This window comes from Pongo pygmaeus, chromosome 1 (genome assembly GCF_028885625.2).
Source record: "Pongo pygmaeus isolate AG05252 chromosome 1, NHGRI_mPonPyg2-v2.0_pri, whole genome shotgun sequence".
Classification (NCBI taxonomy): domain Eukaryota; kingdom Metazoa; phylum Chordata; class Mammalia; order Primates; family Hominidae; genus Pongo; species Pongo pygmaeus.
This window is the reverse complement of record NC_072373.2, coordinates 213,157,570-213,177,131: the sequence shown is the minus strand read 5'-3', so window position 1 is coordinate 213,177,131 and position 19,562 is coordinate 213,157,570. Positions and strand designations below refer to the sequence as shown.

At 56.9% G+C, this 19,562-nt stretch overlaps 1 protein-coding gene across 11 annotated transcripts in view; it reads left to right on the top strand.

Moving 5' to 3' along the window:
- The window catches only part of ARHGEF10L (Rho guanine nucleotide exchange factor 10 like), a 163,124-nt gene that overhangs the window by 125,812 nt on the left and 17,750 nt on the right, over positions 1-19,562 (top strand). For all 11 annotated transcript variants that reach the window (XM_054435867.2, XM_054435855.2, XM_054435883.2 and 8 more), the window contains one exon: positions 2,952-3,100. In XM_054435867.2, the coding sequence (XP_054291842.1) occupies positions 2,952-3,100 (149 nt within the window). The remainder of the gene's footprint in view (positions 1-2,951; positions 3,101-19,562) is intronic.

Sequence of the window (19,562 nt, the reverse complement as noted above, 5' to 3'; positions counted from 1 at the left end):
ATTCATGCAGTCCTTAGGGTTTTAGACCCTAGCTCCTACCCTAGGCTGCCACAGCGAGGCTCTGTTCCAGGGGAGTGGATGCAAGGGCTCCGGTGGCTATCACTGTTGGATAGAGCCCCACTTTCCAGTTTCGGGGGGGGTGTTTTCTCAGCATCCCTAGCTGCTTTTTCCCTGGGAGGGGTCCCAGCCCCCATCTCAGCCATAGCAGCCTAATTAGACTCCAGCTTCCAGCCACGAACACTACTCAACTCTGGCCACTGGGGGGCGCTCAAAGCCTTGCATTTTCTTGGCTCCAGCATCCTGCTGTGGGCCAGCGTCCCTGGCGGAGGCCTGGCCGCCTTTGGGTCACTCGCCCCTCCTGGACACCAGGCCCAGCTGCAGAGGCCTTCAGAAACCTGAGAGGGCAGTGGGGTTGGAGAAGCAGGCCAGGCCCAGAGTCAGACAGCCAAGTTCAAAACCCATCTGGCCTGTCACCCCTTGGGTGTCTTTGTGCAAGGTCTTAGCTCCATGGGTCGCCGCTGTCACATTGGTTAAGTGAAGTCAGCACTTGCTTCCACACACTGTTGTGTTGTGGCAAATGGCATCAAACAGTAAGAGCCACGGACACAGACTCCTTTGTAGCTGAGTGAATTGGGGTAGTTATTTAAACTCGCTGTGTCTCGGTTGTCTCCATTATGAACAGGGATAATAATAGTATCTACCACACAGGCTTGTTGGGAGTTAAGGAAATAATTCAAGGAAGGAGGGCCTGGTGTGCGGATACAGAATGCTACGTAACAACTGCTGTCAAGGCCCCTGACTGTGTGCCCAGATAAATATTCTTGCATATTGTATTGACTCCCTGCAACATCCGGAGAAGGGCAGGTGTGGTGATCATGCCCAGTGTGCAGATAAGGGAAACTGAGGTCCAGAGAGGCAAAGCCCCCTGTCCAAGTTCACACAGAAGTTCTGAGGCCGAGGACTGCCCTGCTCTGCCTGCTTCCCTTGTGCTCACGCTGGATGGCTGGGCACAGCGCTCTGTGTGCCTGGAGGTCGAGGGGAGTCCCTGTTCCCCTGCTTCTTAGTGGAGCTTGGAGTCTGCCCATTTTAAGTAGGGCATAAGGGCAGAAGGGGAACCTGTTTTATAGATGGGAAAGAGGTGGGGAGGGAGGGAAAACTGGGCCAGGCAGAGCATGGGATAGGACAGGGTATGGTAGGGAAGGACGGGGAGGGGGTGGGAGTCTAGTTTGGCTCTAGTGACCACACCCCAGCAGTGGCGTCCATCACGTACCCTGGGGCCCTTCCAGCTTTGGAGACAGCTGTGCCCCATCGTGCCATCAAGCAGCTGGCTCAGAGGGGAAGGGTCTGCCTGTGATGGGCTGCTCTGTACTGTTACCAGGGACCCAGTGGAGGGCAGGTGGTAAAGCAGGGCACTGACAAGCTCACAGCTAGCTGTGTCCTGCCTCCCAGTCCCCCGGCATGGCTGCCTGTCTCTCCAGAGCGTGCCATGGCCCAGGCTGCTCCAGGCTGGGCCCCAGCTTCCTCTTCAACCCCGTTTCCCACCTGGCACCCTGACAAGACAGGGCAGCCACCGGGGTTCTGTGTGGTATCAGGTGTGACTTCTAAGAAGAAACAATCTTGGCGCGTGCCGTTTGGATGCCGGAGAAAATGGTTCTTGGGTGCGCTGAGCATCCCGGGGGAGGGGAGGACCTTGCTTGGGCCAGGCTCCTAGGTCTGTTTGGTTTTCAGGGATGGCAGACTGGGGATTCATTGCCTCTCAGAACATCCTCTGGATCAGGCACGGTGGCTCACGCCTGTAATCCCAGAACTTCGGGAGGCTGAGGCGGGTGGATCACTTGAGGTCAGGAGTTTGAGACCAGCCTGGCCAACATGGCAAAACCCTGTCTCTACTAAAAAATACAAAAAATTAACCAGGTGTGGTGGCAGGCGCCTATAATCTCAGCTACTTCGGAGGCTGAGGCAAGAGAATCGCTGGAACCCAGGAAGGCAGAGGTTGCAGTGAGCCAAGATTGTGCCACTGCAATCCAGCCTGGGAGACAGAGCGAGACTCTGTCTCAAAGAAAAAAAAACAAAAAAAAAAACAAACCACCCTCCACCTCACTTGGCAGCAGTGGTGTTTCTGGAGGAGAAAGATCTTGGTAAATTTGAACAGAAGTGCCCTGGAGTCGGCCAGAAGATTCATGAGAAATCAAGATTCAGTCTAGATAAGCTACAGCATCAGAAAAGTCCTCAGAGACAATCTTGTCAGCTCCCCACCCCATTTTACAGATGGTGAAACTGAGGCCTCATGAAGGGTAGAGATGTGCTCAAGGTCCTTAGCAAGTTAGTAGTAGCAGAACCAGGGCCAGACTCCAAGTCTCCCGATTCCGGGTCCAGGACACTTTCCACCATATCATGCTGCCTCTTCTGAGAAGCCTCCCTGGATTTCCCCCGGTGCAGAGTTAGTTCCTTCCATCTCAGCAGTTCTCAAGGCCCTTGTGCACGCCTGCTCATTTGTGCTTGGCGTGTCATGTGATAACTGTTGATTAACCTGTTGGTTGCTCTGACCAGTGGGGCTTCCTTGAGGGCGGGGTCTGTGTCTGATTCTTTTCTGTCTTCCCAGCGCCCAGTGCATGGCCTGGCGTGGAGTAGGTGCTTACTACGTGTGCGCAGAATGAATGAATGGGAGAGAGGGAAAGAGAGAGAGAGGCAGGGAAGGGAAGGGGGAAAGAGAATGGAGGGAGGAAGGAAGGGACGAATCTGAGAGTAGGGGTGGCTGGGTGTGGGACATGAATAGTGGGAGTCGGAGGCAGATGGGGACAGCCACCACCCAGCTGATGGAGAGAGAAAGGCCCTGGAGAGCGGGGAGAGGGTGTGGGGGGCCCCGCTGAGCCCCCTGCTGCTGGCCTGCTTTCCCAGGGGACCTGCTTGATGCTCCTGGCCCCTGACCTGCCTCCCCTCTCTCCCTGCAGGAGGTGTCCTGTGGGACCTGGAGAGCCCTCCTGTGTGCCTGACTGTGGGGCCTGGGCCTGTCCGCACCCTGTTGAGCCTGGAGGATGCCGTGTGGGCCAGCTGTGGGCCCCGGGTCACTGTCCTGGAAGCTACCACCCTGCAGCCTCAGGTACTGCACTGTCCTTTGGCTTGTGGCCCTGAAGGCCTGCCTCCCTTCTGCTGACCTTTTCTTATGTCCACCCCGGCACCGCTTTCAGCTCCCAGTGGCGTCCCAGGGATCGATTGGGCAGAGTTTGTCTGGAAGCAGAGGGGGCCCAAGGTACCTATTGGGCCTGACCTCTTCCTCTGCCACACATCGCCAAGGCTACCAAGAGCAGAAAGCGCCCAGCCGCACTGCGCTGTGGCCTGGATCCTGAGTTGTGTCGGTTGCTGCCTGTGGAAGTGGGATTGGGGTCCCTGTCCTTGGACTGGTACCCAGGACTTGTACCCACAGAGCCCGGGCAATACTGAGGGTGTGGCCAGGGTGGATGCAGCCATCCGCTGGGCTCTTCAAACCACATGGAGGGAGAGGCTGCCTGGGTCCTGCCTTGCCCTGGTTCCAGCACTGTCCATGCCTTGGCCCCCAGGATGAGGGACTGGTCTGGGGGGCTCGTCCCTGGCTCAGCCTAGGCCCATGCCTGTCTCTGACCAATAGCACTGCCCGCTCACCTCACCACACCTGTAGTCCATCCTGGGCGGGAGACTCAGCATGGTTCCCCAAGAGGTATTTTGGTGATGTTTGATTTGTTTGGATTATCGATTACAATGAGTCTCCACCTGGCCTGGAGTGGAGCCCTCCCACGGCGCTTCCTCATGAGGGGCGGTCTTCATTCGCCTGCCTAGTTCTGTCTCATGCAGCTGTAAATCAGCTGCTCAACAGCCTGGCAGAAACACTAAGTGGAGTGCTGGGATCTTAAGAGCACAGATGATCAGGGCTGGGCTCCAGATGACACAACTCTCATTTGACAAAGGGGGAAACTGAGGCACGGGGCCTTATGGATGAGCTCTGAGACTGGGGGCTGAGTCCGGGGGATGCGGCCCACCCCTTTCCCTGGCTTGCTTTTCTGGTGTTGTAGCAGCACAGAGGTGCTGTTGTTGGAGCCAGACCAACCAGACTGTCTTTCAGTTCTGCCACTTAAATCTGGGCTCCTCTGTGCTGGCCCCCGTGGGAGCACGAGGCTTCCAGTCTGTAATGGGAATAAGTGTCCCGTTCCTGGAATCCTTTTCCTTACTGTATCAGTCAGGGTTGTCCAGAGGAACAGAACCAATGGGATGTATGTAAGTGTGTGTATGTGCGTGTATATGTATACACACGTATATAGGAAGAGATTTATTATAAAGAGTCAGCTCATGGGGCGGTGGAGGCTGTGAAGCTCCAGCATCTGTGGACAGCAAGCTGGAGACCCAGGCGAGCTGCAGGCATAGTTTAGTGTGACTACAGAGGCCTGGGAACCTGTGAGCTGGTGGTGTGCCTTCCAGTTCAAAAGCTGGCAGACCTGAGACCCCAAAAGAGCTGATGCTTCAGTGCGATTCTGAAGGCAGGAAAGAACCAGTGGAAGGTAGTCAGGCAGGGAGCGAATTCTCCCCTCCCAGCCTTTTCCATTCAGGCTTCAGCAGATTGGGTGAGACCCACCCACACTGGGAGGGCTGTGTGCATGACTAAGCCTACCATTCAGATGCTAATCTTATCCGGAGACACCCTCACAGTCACACCCAGAGCCACGTTTAACCAAATATCTGGGCTCCTCGTGGCCCAGTCAAGTTGACACATAAAATTAACCATCTCTCATGGAGTGAGATGATGCTTGGAAGCCATGGTACCTGGCCAGTGCCAGCCCAGGAGATAACTGATCAGCTGCTCTTCCTGGGTGCTGGGAAGGGGAGGTGGAGTTACCCAGCCCAGCTCCTTAGACAGGAGGGAGAGGCAGTGCCATGTGCAGGACCAGCGGGTGAGCTTTTGCTCCTCTGAGGAGCAGGGGCCTAGGGGCTGATGGTGACTCTTGGGCTGGGCACCCTTCATGGGCGGCATGAGCTCCAACCTCATGTCCTGGACTTATGCCAGGACCTGGCACTGAGGACCTCTGACCTCACTGGTGCTACTGGGCTGGGCCAAGGGACAGTGAGACACCAACAGGAGGGAAACTCCTGCCTTAGCGTTCCTGGTTCCTCAGTCCCCTTTCTCTCCCAAGAACAGCTGGAGCAACTGCAGCTGCAGACTCCCTTCCCAGCCTCTGATTCACGCTGGGGGCTTCCCTGCTATCACCCCAGCCCACCCAACCCCATCTCTTTCCTCCAAGGGCCTTGCACTTCCTCGGCCTTCTGAGAGGAAGGTAAGCGAGGGGCACTAGCTTTCCCAGGCCCTTTCGGGTCCCCTGACCCATCTGGGTCTCAAGCCAGGAAGAAGGAGGACATGTCTGACCCCTTGGCCTGCCTCTCCTAGCAGCCCCCAAGTGTCTGAGCACTGTCCTCACAGCAGATCTGACTGCTCTGCAAGCGGTCTCCTGCACACCCCCTAGCACAGGGTCTGACTCAGCCCAGGAGAATACTGATGGGCAGGTGCTCGGCCTGTAGGCCTAGTGTGCTGGGCGCCCATTCAGGGCAGTAGTGTGAGGAGGAAAGGAAGCCCAGCCTGCTCGTCTGGGGGTCTCCAATCTGCTGGGGGAGACCCAGCCCTTGGGGCAACCTTCAGTCTGATGTGGAAGACACAGCCTGTCTTTGGAGGCGGGGTCTTCAGTCTGTGGAGAGAGACAAAGCCTGCCCTTGGAGGGCCTCCAGTCTAATGGAGGAGGCACAGCCTGCCCTTTGAGGGCCTCTAGTCTGATGAGGGAGACCCAGCCCCTGTTCTCAATATGAGGGGAATGGGGCCTGAGACAGGAGGAAGCCAAGAACAGAGAGAGAATGGGATGGGAGGGTGCAGGCCCTCAGCCTCCTGTTGGCCAGAGGACATTCTCAGTGCTGCCAGTAGGAGAATTGGGACACACCAGGTAGGAGGCAGCTCAGGAAACAGGAGGCAGGGTGAACTGAGAGGGGTTTCCAAGGAAGAATCTTTTAATGAAGGGGTCTGGAGGGAGGGGAAGCCAGAAACTATAGGCAGGGGCCTGCGAGAGCAGAGAAGTGGCTGCTGGCTGCTGGCAGGGGAGGTGTGAGTGGCACGGCCCCAGGGCACAGAGCTGCCTCTATGAGTTGGGCCTGTGGGGCTCCTCCCAGGCTCTTCTGGCAGCTCAGGAGCACTTGAGACTTCAGGAGGGGGTAGAACTGGGGAGGCATCATTGAAGACAGCAGCCCTTGCCCGTGTCCTGGCCACTTCCAACTCCAGGCAGCTGGCACCCTACCCCCTTGGAGGTGTGCAGTTGGAGAGCAGGCTGCTTCAGACGGGACCGTAGCTGTGCCCCTGCCAAGCTATGCAACCTTGGATAAGTCATGGAGCCTTCCTGGGCCTCAGTTACTTCATCTGTAAAATGGAATGATAACAGTACCAGTGGGGAGTTAGCAGGAGGACAAACCGAGAACATTGAAGTGAGAGGGCCGTTTCACACAGTCTTGGCATGTGGCGAGGGCTGGATGAACGTTACTTGCTGTCATTGTAATAATTTACCTATCTTAAATCCGTGTTGCTGTATATGTCGTTTATTTGGAAAATCAAGCTGCTCCCAGGGTCGGTGTTGTCAGTGGGTGTGGGGCATTGATCCCACACTGCAGGTCTGCCATCCTCTCGCCTCACTGGAAGACAGCCTTCCTCCTGCCGACAGCCGTCCAGGAGCATGGGACGGATGGCGAAGGGAAGGACAGGGGCCCGGGTCAGGCCCTGCCTGGCTCTCACCTGTTTTTGCCCCTTGCCAGCCGTAGTGCAGTCAACTCCCAGCCCACAGAACTCAGCTCTGGCGCAACCATCCCAGGGGCCCCAGTGGCCACCAGGCTGCAGCATGAGGCTGTGATGATTTAAGATTAGTTCTGGACCAGCTGCTGTAAAGAAGGGGATCAACATGGCCTTTCACCTGCTTTGCACACCTCGAGGCGCATCAGGAGGGCTGCTGGCTGGAGGGAGGCGAGATGGAGGAAGGGGTGGCCAGGGAGCCTCTGCAGCAAGGGCCAGAGGGAGCACACGCCCCCGTGTGCAGCCAGGGAGACGGAAAAGTTTCTGTTCGCTGCACGGTGCGGGCAGCTTGCCTTCAGTACATACAACCATTCGGCACAGTAACAAGGTGATTGCTATGCATATTTAATAAAGCCATGCTCCTGCTGCTTGGAATACAGGTGAAGCCGGCCCCACCGTGGCGCTGGAGATCTGGAGATGGCTCCGTCTGGTTGCTGCTAACGACTGCTTGACCTGCTTCTGGGCTGCCCGGCTCCATGCTCACCAAAGTGGCCACTACATGGCCAGCCAGGCCTGGGGGAGCCGCCTGGAGCCGGGGCTGCTGCTGCTCTCTCACTGGCTGTGGTCTCATATGTGTGCCTAGGGCTCAGCATCTGTCGGTTATGCCTTGCGTGCGATGTCTGCAGCAGAACGCCTGTCTTCAGAGGAAGGGCATTCCTTGCTGGCAGCCATGTGGCAGAATCTGCCCCAGGCTTGAGAAAACCCCCTGTGGGGTTTGAGATTCTTGGAGCTGTTCAATGCTCCAAGCCAGGAGACCCAGGCATGTGCTTTGGCTGAGGGTGTGGCTAGCATGGCCCAGGACCAAATGTGAAAACACAGGGGCTTAATCTAGGACTGTGTTACCTCTAAGGGGCTTTTTCTGATTCCTCCCTCCCTCAGGAAGTAATCCAAACCAATGTTTATTGAGCGATTCCTTTGGACCAGAAATGAGTTTTGCACTTTACCTGTAGGATCTCATTTAATCCTCAAATCATGCTTTGAGATGAATACGATTATTCCCACTTTACAGATGAGGAAACGGAGGCACAGAGAGGTTAAGTAACTTGCCCAAGGTCACACAGCTAGAAGAGGCAGGGTTGGGATTTGAACACAGGCATTCTGAGTCTTAACCCCTGTGCTTAACCCACCCACCTTGGTAGGCAGAAGGCTCAGTTTCCTTTGGGCTGCCTGGGCCCCCGAAGCTTTCTGTCTGCGTCAGATGTAACTCCCGGGAGCTCCTCTTGTTTCCATGAGCACGCCTTCCGGGCCGAGGACTGTGTTGTGTTCATCTTTGTTTCCACAGTGCCTGGATCACTGGCACCTAGCAGGGGCTCCCGATTCCAGGCTCTCTGTGTGAGGTGCTGGAGGCACAGAAATGAGCAAGGTGGGCTCAGCAGTCCAGGAGCTCGGAGTCCAGTGTGCAGAGACAGAGCTGGGACTGTCAGCTTCCGCCCAGTGTTATGAGACCAGGGACAGGGAAAGCCCAGGGGAGGCGGGATCCCAGAGGAGGCGAGAGGGGTGCCAGACCCAGCTGGAGGCAGGAAAGGAGCAGGAGACAATTGTCTGGAGGTCAGGATCCCCGAGCTCGGCTATGCGGGTGAGTTGGTGTGTGACTATGAAGGAAGAGGGGAAGTGATGTTCTGGCCAGAAGAGAGCACCGCGAGCCACGCCCAGGCCAGAGCAGCCCACGAGTGGCCAGAAGGCCTCCAGGGGTGGGGCCCCTGAGCTGAAGACTGCCTCCCTGAGGCCCACATGGCCTGGACTCTGCACCTTGTCCGGCTGGTCCCTGCTGGGCCGCCTTGACCTGTTTCGTGCCACCATCCCCTGCAGAGCTGGCACCCGCGGTCTGTCTCTGGGTTTTACGCTTGCCCACCAACTGCTTGTTCAGCTCCTTGATCCCAGCAGAGGCAGAAGCGAGGCCTGTTAAATAGTAATGTCGCTCACCGGGGCCCGTATCAACACCGTGTCCTCCGCGTTCATGATCTAGATTGCACCGCCTTCAAAGTCTAATCCAGTCGTCTGGAGTTCATTTTAACCGATCGCTGGAGGGGGAAGCTGGCTGTGGGATGATTGTTGCATCTTAATTTAAAAAAACTTATTGGGAACAGGCTGATAGCAGGCCTGCGGCACACGGGGTGTGCTCGGCTGCATGGAGGGCCAGTGCCCTGCGACGCTGCTCCCTGACAAGGTGTGGGCTGGGGTCTCTGCCACCCTGGCTTGTGGGAGGACAACAGTAGTGACAGCGTGGGGCGTTGGGGACCCGGCTGGGCTGTGAATACACATTATGCTATTGGATCTCCACAACGCTGAGGAGTGACCCGCTAGGCCCATTTAATAGATGGGGATGTGGACTAGAATCCAGGCCCTTTGGCTTGCAGTCTGCAGCCATGCTGGCCCCTTCCCACCAGGCCAAGCTCCTTCCTACCACCAGGCCTTCACCTCTGTTGTTCCCTCTGCCTGGAGCACCGTTCCCCTCCTGTGTGGCTCTTCTTTAGCTTGGGTCTCAGCTTAACTGCCGTCTCCTCAGTGAAGCCACCCTGACTGCTCCAGCCGAGTCATCCCTACACCTTCATGGTCTCAGCACATCACCCGGCTTTATTGCCTTCAGAGTGTTGTTCACTTTCTGCAGTTATCTCCTTGAGTGCAGTTGTCCGTCTGCACCACTGGGATGTAAGCACCATGGAAACGGCGCCTCACTGCCTTGTTAACCAGTGAGTCCCAGGGCCAGGCACGGCGCAGCCTCTCAGCCAGTTAGGGGTGAGTGTGCCAGCACCTTCCTCCTCCACGGCGGAGCCGCCCGTGCAGGGCGATCGCAGGGCCCTCGCAGGACTCTGCAAGAAGGTGAGATTCGGGGGGTTAGGCATTCTTTCTGCGCTGGGGCAGTTAGGGAAGTGTCCTGGGAAGAACTGTGCCTTCAAGGAAGTAGGGCAGGGAGGCCCCTCCCAAGAGAGGGGAGGGAGGAATTTGCAGAAGGGGCTTGTTCGGAGGGTCTGTGGCCAGTAGGGATAGTTCCTGCCTGGATGGCAGCCAGGGACAGATGGACAACAGTGTCACTCAAGGGTGAGAACCCTGCCTGGACCTGCCCCCGCACCAGCCTTGCGGTGTTTCTATGGCAACCCCCTTCCCCCAAGCAGATTTGCAGCCTCCCTGGTGCAGTTGCTAGAAGCACAGGCCTGGGTCCTGCCTGGAAAGTGCTGGAACTCAGGGCGAGTGGCGTCAGCATTTGGACCCCAGGCCCGGTTCCTGCCTTGCGGGGCTGTGGTGGGGTTAACTGAGGCAGCCCCTCCCCCATTAGACCCGGACTTCCCATCCTTGGAGAAGCCTGTCTGGACCATTTCACCTCCAACACACACCACAGCTACATGCTGACATCCTGGGGCCGGTTATGGGATTAACCAGACTGAAGCTGAGTAGGGTGGGACTGGGCCTGGCTGGCTCCCATTGTCACCATCCTATCCTGGTGGCCCAAGGCCAGGCCTGACGCAGAGCAGGTGCTCAGTAAAGGGTGGTTAAGGCCAGAAGCCCCTTAGGGAGATGGGCTCTGTCTGTGATGTTTCCCCAAGTGTGGTGGGGGCGTTGCAGAGCAGCTGACCGAGGCTTGGTTTTAACCAGCTTCGGAGCATAAAGGTGCTTCGTGAAGTGCGTGCTGTCAGCAATCTGCTCTGCGTCTGACGCCTCCTGCCGATACCTCTGCACTGGCCTCTCATACCGGCACTCATGCTTTTTGTCCCTAAGCAGGACAGAGAAGAAACTTCTTTGGGCTCCTGGACACCAACAGCCCCTGATTTCCGCTGCCCACCCCCCACCCCCCACCCCAGCCGCCTCCCCCACCCTTAATTTTCATGTTTAGTGCCTAAACTTAGTTTGCATGTATTAGCTGTTGTAAATCTATCATACAAGTGTGACGCGGCATGAATAATGCATCACTCGGCTGTATTAGTTTTCTGTCTCCTATCTTATTTATGACACGAAACGGGTGGGAATTTGCAAAAGAGAAATTCAGGCGCAGGGCTTCTTGGGTAATGGTATGCAAATTGGCGTGAGGGTGAAAAGATGCACCAGGCCCTCCCAGCGCCCAGGAGCTGCAGAGGAGGAGCGCCCGGTGTCTGGGCCACTGCCAGAGCGTGCAGGGTCTCGCGTCCTATCACTGCATGGAGTCGGCTCTGCTCGGCAGTTTGTCTTAATTTTTTTTGGTAATGTGTGTGTCATTGTGGTTGTCACCCTGTTATGTTTTTTAAATTAAAAGTTGGCAAGCAAAACTTGAGAAATGGATTTTCTAAAGATTGTGGAGACTTCCCAGGAGGCTCTGACGAGAACAAGTTCACAAGGAAAACAAGCATTTTCCAGCATCAGGAAGGCTCGAAGTTAGATGTTCAGAAGGACTCCCTTTCAGGAAGTTTGTGAGGCATGGGAGGTAGGGGTGGGTTTGGGACCCCATAGGGCCTTCTTCTGTGGAGGGTCAGAAATAAGTTGGCTGGTTGCAAACTCGGGCCTGGGGGTGGTGAAGAGCATCTCAAGGCATGTCTTGTGGGGCAGTCGATGGCTGAGGGTCAGGCCTCCAGGCCCCTCTCACCTCACCTGGAGGAGCTCAGATCTTTCCTGTGTCTAACACTTGGTTTCCCCCCAACCAGAAGATTTAGGTGATGAAAAGATTTCATGATTTTAAAAATAAATTGGGAGCTGATGGCTCAGGGAACAGGCTTGGTGAAGCCTGACCTGGAGCAGGACGGAACCTGGAGGAGAAAGGGAACCAGTACAGGGAAGGCGGACGAACAGACATCGTGGAGAGGACATGTGGGACAGGAGGTGAGGAAGGGGCGCTGGCACAGCAGGGGCAGTCCTGTCCTTGTGAGCCACCCCCCAGTCTTAGCTGGCAGCAGCCAGCCCCCGATCCTCACCTCCCCTCCACTCTGTGTGTCTTTTCCACATCCCCCTCCCCTCTGAGCCCGGCAGCAGGGAGAGGGGGAGGGCAGATGCCCAAGGGGCGGCTGCCCAGTCCTTTTGGAACTTGGCAAGGAACAAATAGAGCCATGGACCTGGATCCGCTGAATGTCAGCCGCTAGGCTGAGGGCTTAATGCAGTGGAGGTCAGGCCCTGGGTGTAATTAGCGAGGCTCCCTCCCTGGGTGGTTGGGAAGAATGAATGAGGTCACATGTGCAGAGGGTGTAGGCTAGTGCCTAATGCACACTCAGGCAGAGTGGCTGCTACGCAATGGTCCTCTGTGAGCCTGGCAGCTGGGCAGCAGGGAAGGTCCACAGGAGGCAACCTCGGCAGGAGGCATTCCCGGCTGCCCCCGCATGCCTTGTCTGAGTGGGCTTGAATGGTGGTCAGTGTGGGCTCAGGGGCTGGGTTGGCTGGCCTTCCCACTGATGGCCTCAGTTTCCTTCCTGTAAAATGGGGGATAATTATAGAACCTGCCCCAGGACTAAGCAGCTCCATGTACATGCAGGTCCCAGGGCTGTGCCTGGTGGGAAGAAGCATCACGTGTCAGTTGTTGTATCATTGTGGTCACAGGACTCGCTCAGGGTGCCCGGGACCACACACTCGGTGGTGGAGCCAGGATCTCAGGGTGCCCGGGACCACACACTCGGTGGTGGAGCCAGGATCTCAGGGTGCCCGGGACCACACACTCGGTGGTGGAGCCAGGATCTCAGGGTGCCCGGGACCACACACTCGGTGGTGGAGCCAGGATCTCAGGGTGCCCGGGACCACACACTCGGTGGTGGAGCCAGGATCTCAGGGTGCCCGGGACCACACACTCGGTGGTGGAGCCAGGATCTCAGGGTACCCGGGACCACACACTCGGTGGTGGAGCCAGGATCTCAGGGTACCCGGGACCACACACTCGGTGGTGGAGCCAGGATCTCAGGGTACCCGGGACCACACACTCGGTGGTGGAGCCAGGATCTCAGGGTGCCCGGGACCACACACTCGGTGGTGGAGCCAGGATCTCAGGGTGCCCGGGACCACACACTCGGTGGTGGAGCCAGGATCTCAGGGTGCCCGGGACCACACACTCGGTGGTGGAGCCAGGATCTCAGGGTGCCCGGGACCACACACTCGGTGGTGGAGCCAGGATCTCAGGGTGCCCGGGACCACACACTCGGTGGTGGAGCCAGGATCTCAGGGTGCCCGGGACCACACACTCGGTGGTGGAGCCAGGATCTCAGGGTACCCGGGACCACACACTCGGTGGTGGAGCCAGGATCTCAGGGTGCCCGGGACCACACACTCGGTGGTGGAGCCAGGATCTCAGGGTGCCTCTGATTCTGAAGCCCCCACCTAATCTGCCGTCCTCTGCCTCATCAGCCCCGTGTTCCATTGTGTCTTGTGGGTGTGTATGCCCACACCGTCCTCCCTCCAGAGGGCAAAATATCTGTGAGCAGGGCCAGTGTCTTATTCTCTCTGTATTGTCCTGCAGTGCAAATGCAGGCATTGACTTGGCTTCTCTCTCTCCTTTGCTTTCTTTCTTCCCCAAATCTCCCCTTTTTTCCCACACCAGCTCTTCCCTTCTGCCTGACTCTGAGCCATCCAGGGCTCCAGCTACCCCTGGGACCCTTGGCCCATGGTGTTCACACGACTAGTGGGCCCTGATGGGGGCTGCTGACCACAGGTGAAGACCGGGCTCTTGGCTCCTCCCAGGTACCTGGGGAGAGAAGGTAGCTTCATAGAGTGGGTGGTGACACCAGCCCAGTGACAGCACAGGTCCTGCAGATCAGGTGCCCCAGTGAGGGAGTCTCACCCACAGGAGAGGATGCAGGTCAGTCCCATACATGTGCCCAGCCGTGGGGCAGACACACCTGCCACTGATCTGAGGAGCCCAGGAAGGAACCCAGGAGGGGAGTGAGAGCGGGGAGTGAGAGCGGGGAGTGAGAGCGGGGTGGGCCAGGCTCTCTGGAGGTCATTTAGTGGGAGGGCCCCTGAGAAGCGTGAGCTGATGCCTGTGCTTGCGTGTGAGAGGGAGGGAAACTGGTCAGTTATATTAACGTAGCCACGTGCTGCATAGTGACTTCCAGTCAACAACAGACCACACATATGATGATGGTCCTATACGATTACAATACCGTATTTTACTGTACCTTTTCTATGTTTAGATATGTTCAGATTCGCAAATACCATTGCGTTACAGTTGCCTGCAGTGTTCAGTACAGTCTCATGCTGTACGGGTGTGAGGCCTAGGAGCAACAGGCTATACAGCATAACTGAGGTGTGCAGTAGGCTTTACCACCTAGATTTGTGTAAGTTCACTCTGTGATCACATGACAAAATTGCCTAATGATGCCTTTCTCAGAACGGCATTATTCCTGTCATTAAGCAACACGTGGCTGTATCACATAAGTTCTTGACTGTGGCTTGAGTCTTTTGGGCAGTGTCCAGTTGGGAGCTGGGGGTCTGATCAAGCCTGGAAACCCCAACTCTCCCCCTCCTCCTCCCCAGCCCTACCTATTCTGGGCTGGTCCCAGCTTTGTCTTGGTCACGTCAATTCTGACCCTTCATGTCCACCACCGCCCAGTAGTCTTGGATGTGGATTTACATGTGGAAACTGAGAACCACCCTTCCCTGCAGTTCTCACAGCCTATGTGGGAAGCAGGGCAACTGCCTTGGCTGAGCCATCCCTCCCTGTGGCCTCCCCACCCCCCCACACTGTCACCAAGGGGAACCTAGAGTCTCAGCCTCAAGATGTTGGTGATGCCCCCTCTGGCAAAGCACGGGCAAATGGCTGCTGAGCAGATACTGTGCACGTATGGGTGCAGGTGTGGGTGTAGGTGTGGGTGCAGGTGTGGGTACAGTTGTGTGTGCAGGTGTGTGGGTACAGGTTTGTGTGCATGTGTGGGTGCAGGTATGGGTGCAGGTGTGCGTGCAGGTGTGTGTGCAGGTGTGGATGCAGGGATGTGTGCAGGTGTGGGTACAGGTTTGTGTGCAAGTGTGGGCATAGGCTTGTGTGCAGGTGTGGGTGCAGGGTTGGTGCAGGCATGGGTGCAGGTGTGGGTGCACGTGTGGGTACAGGTGTGTTCAGGTGTAGGTGCAGGCATGGGTGCAGGTGTGGGTGCAGGTGTGTGCAGGTGTAGGTACAGGCATGGGTGCAGGTGTGGGTGCAGGTGTGTTCAGGTGTAGGTGCAGGCATGGGTGCAGGTGTGGGTGCAGGTGTGTTCAGGTGTAGATATAGGCATGAGTGCAGGTATGGGTGCAGGTGTGTTCAGGTGTAGGTACAGGCGTGGGTGCAGGTGTGGGTACAGGTGTGTGTTCAGGCATGGGTGCAGGTGTGGGTTCAGGTGTAGATGCAGGCGTGGGTACAGGTTTGTGTGTAGTCATGGGTACAGGTGTGTGTGCAGGTGTGTGTGCAAGTGTGGGTGCAGGTGTGTGCAGGTGTGGATGCAGGTATGTGTGCAGGCATGGGTGCAGGTGTAGGTGCAGGTGTGGGTACAGGTGTATGTTCATGTGTAGGTGCAGGCATGGGTGCAGGCGTGGGTGCAGGTGTAGGTGCAGGTGTAGGTGCAGGTGTGGGTGCAGGCATGGGTGCGGGTGTAGGTGCCGGTGTAGGTGCAGGCATGGATGCAGGCGTGGGTGCAGGTGTAGGTGCAGGTGTGGATGCAGGTGTGGGTGCAGGTGTAGGTGCAGGCATGGGTGCAGGCGTGGGTGCAGGTGTAGGTGCAGGCATGGATGCAGGTGTGGGTGCAGGCGTGGATGCAGGTGTGGGTGCAGGTGTAGGTGCAGGCATGGGTGCAGGCATAGGTGCAGGTGTGGGTACAGGTGTAGGTGCAGCTGTGGGTGCAGGTGTGGGTGCAGGTGTAGGTGCAGGCGTGGGTGCAGGCGTGGGTGCAGGTGTGTGCAGGTGTGGATGCAGGTATGTGTGCAGGCATGGGTGCAGGTGTAGGTGCAGGTGTGGGTACAGGTGTATGTTCATGTGTAGGTGCAGGCATGGGTGCAGGCATGGGTGCGGGTGTAGGTGCCGGTGTAGGTGCAGGCGTGGATGCAGGCGTGGGTGCAGGTGTAGGTGCAGGCGTGGATGCAGGCATGGGTGCAGGTGTAGGTGCAGGCGTGGGCGCAGGCATGGGTGCAGGTGTAGGTGCAGGCGTGGGCGCAGGCATGGGTGCAGGTGTAGGTGCAGGCGTGGATGCAGGTGTGGGTGCAGGCGTGGATGCAGGCGTGGGTGCAGGCATAGGTGCAGGTGTGGGTACAGGTGTAGGTGCAGGCGTGGGTGCAGGTGTAGGTGCAGGCATGGGTGCAGGCGTGGGTGCAGGTGTGGGTGCAGGTGTGGGTGCAGGAGTGGGTGCAGGCGTGGGTGCAGGTGTGGGTGCAGGCGTAGGTGCAGGTGTGGGTGCAGGTGTGGGTGCAGGTGTAGATGCAGGTGTGGGTGCAGGCATAGGTGCAGGTGTGGGTACAGGTGTGGGTGCAGGTGTAGGTGCAGGCATGGGTGCAGGCGTGGGTGCAGGTGTGGGTGCAGGTGTAGGTGCAGGTGTAGGTGCAGGTGTGGGTGCAGGTGTAGATGCAGGTGTGGGTACAGGTGTATGTTCGTGTGTAGGTGCAGGCATGGGTGCAGGTGTGGGTGCAGGTGTGGGTGTAGGCGTGGGTGCAGGTGTGGGGTGGTGGAGGGCCAGGTGAGGTATCTGGATTCCACCATTCAATATCATGCAAGCGAGGCCTGCAGGCTCCACGTGGCTCCCCTATGCAGAGCTCAGAGCAGAGCAGGGCAGCCACAGCCAGTGCCTGGGGACGCTTTGTGGGCCTTATGCTGAGGCTTGACTGCTATGAGGCAGACGTGATAGAACAAAGCTCCTATCACATCTGACCCTGCATCAGAACCATCCAGGCTGCCTGTGGCCCAAAGTCAAGGCCCCCCAGGCTGCACTTGGTCGCTATCCCTTGGGTTCCCCTTCTCCAGCCACTGGACAGGTCCCAGTCCCCCAAAGGCTCTGCCTGGGCACTCTATTCCCCCAGGCCTTTGCACCCACTGCTCTCCCTGCTGGGACTCTCAGGCTGTCTTCTGATTGGGCAGAATCTTTGTGGTCACTCTGACTTCCTGCCCCTTTCTCCATGGAGCCCAACTGCCTCCACTAGTTCTCCTCTGGGCTCCCTTAGTCCTCACTCCCTCCTCCATCGCACTCTCTGCATCGGGCCGTAAACAGGACTCTGGGCATCTCCCTGGCCATGCTGTGTCTTCAGGGCCCGGCAGGCACGGACGCTCCATGAGGTTTGCTGAGTGAGCGAGCTGCACCAAGGAAAGGAGATTGGCAGGGGCAGTCGCTTGCCTGCGATCAGCAGGGCATAGGAAATCCCTTTACGTCAGGCAAGGAGCCGATAGGAGTTTTGACTCCTACTGTGTGCCGGGGGCTCAGCCAGGGACCTGATTTTGCCTTTAGTGCTTCACTTTCTAGATGTTAAATGAATCCAGAGAAACAACCCTGACTGCACCTGCTCACCTGCACCCTCGTGCACACAGAGGCGTTCTTTCTTCTGCCTTACCTCTGTCTGTCTGTCTCTCTTTCAGCACTCACTCGTCTCTTCCTCCCTGGTGGTCTGGTTTGCATGCTCACTCTCTGCTGATCTCAGCTTCTATCTCTGTATCAGTGTCTCCTTCGATCAGTGCTGCCCGGCTCTTCTAGGCCCTCTGGCCCGGGTGGGCACTGGCTGCAGCTTCAGTCCTTGTGCTTGGCACTGGGTCCCAGCAGCAGCCCCTGCCCTCACGGACCTGCCTCTCTGATATGGGCATGGTGGGGGGGGGTTCATGAGGGGAGAGACCACCACCACCCACTTAATCCATATTGAGACTCATGGGTCCCAGAGGCTGCTTTGAGCTCTCCATTAGCAGCAACTCGAGCCATCTTATGGCAGCTCTGTGCAGTAGGTACTATTAATATTATCACACCCACTTTAAAATGGAAGAAACCAAGGCAGGAAGTGGTGGGGTCAGGAGCTGAACCCTGTAGGTCTGCGCCTGGGCCTGTGAGTTTACTGCTTCTTGCAAATAGCAAACAGATAACAAGACAATCCCAGGCCACGGTGAATGTCAAGCAGACCCAGGCTGGGCACCATCACTGCCTGCACTGGTTACTTCCCTGCTGGGCCTCCCTGTCCTCTCTGACTAGAGGCTCAGTGGTCACTCCTTCCTCATGGGGGCTGCAGGTGAGCTGAGCTGAGCTGAGCTGAGGGCAGCCCAGCACGTGCAGGAGCCGGAAGATGCCTGGCCCCCTCTCTATGGCTCAGTCTTCACTGGGTCCCCAGGGTGGTGGGCAGGCACAGGCACTAGCTCAGCCCTGGCACCTGCTTATACAGGGCAAAGTTGGAGCAGCTGCCAAGGGTAAGACTCGCAGCAAAGGTGGTTGCTGGCCCCAGGTGGCCCAGATGGCCCAGCTGGCTGCCCAACGCTCCGTCCTAAAGTGTCGATGCTGGAGAAGAAATGCTAGGCTGGCTGTCATAACTGAAGAAAACAAAAGGAAATTAAACAGGACTAATGAGGAGAATATCAATAGCCCATACTTCAAGATGCTTTTTCTATTCCACTTCCTCCAGAATAGCCAGGTGCACTGATAGATTTCAGGTTTTTTTTTTTTTTTTTTTTTTTTTTGAGATGGAGTTTTGTTCTTGTTGAACAGGCTAGAGTGCAAAGGCATGATCTCGGCTCACTGCAACCTCCGCCTCCCAGGTTCAGGCGATTCTCCTGTCTCAGCCTCCCAAATAGCTGGGATTACAGGCATGCACCACCACCCCTGGCTAATTTTGTCTTTTTAGTAGAGATGAGGTTTCACCACGTTGGCCAGGCTGGTTTCGAACCCCTGACCTCAGGTGATCTGCCCGCCTCAGCTTCCCAAAGTGCTGGGATTACAGGTGTGAGCCACCGCACCTGGCTGGACTTTAGTTTAGTTTTGTTTTTAAAGGCAAAATTTTGGCACAGCCAGGTCAGGACAGCATTCTCTGCAGTGGCACTTTCTGTATGCCTTGGTCTGGGTTGTTGGGTTGACCCCAACATCTGTGTCCACCTTCTTGTGTGCTTAGTAACAAGTAGGCCTTACTGTAGGAATTGTTAACTTTTTTGGAGGTAGACAAGGGTGATTTATAGACCTCTTTGAAATACTAGTAAAAATAGTTAACCGTCTTTCTAGAAAGACACACCAAAAATACTAAATTTTGTACAATCAATTCCAAAATGGATTGTTAAAGGAAATTTGGGGTCTGGCCACCAGTCTTGGAGCTGGCAGGGACGTCCATCCCTCCATCTCTCGCAGGCTTCCATGATGGCCCTGAGCTAGGAGAGTCCAGCATCTAGTGAAGTCTCTGCTCCAAAGGATGACCTCACACCCACCTTACAGATGAATGAACAGAGACCCAGAGACCTTAACCAGCTTGCTGGGAAGAGGTGGACTGGTCGTTGCACCCGGAACCTCCCTGAGAAATGCGTCAGGCAGGGCAGATCTGCTCCTAGTACACAACCTCTTGGCCTCAACCAGGTCAGACTCTGAGGGCAGGAGTGGTGGGGAATCAGACAGAGCCCACAGAGAGGGATCCATCCATGGCTTGGAGGCTGAGTATTGGCACTGGAGTCCCGTTAGGGTGACCAAGTGTCTTGGTTTGCCCAGGATTGAGGAATTTCATGGGGTTTGGGGCTTCCAGTGTTGCAGCCTGGACAGTCCTGGGCAAACCGGGTAGGACTGGTCACCCTAGGTTTGCATTTGGCTTTCCTCCCATTTCCTAAGCAGCGCGACTTTGCACATCATTTAGCATCTCAGTTTGTTTCCTCAGC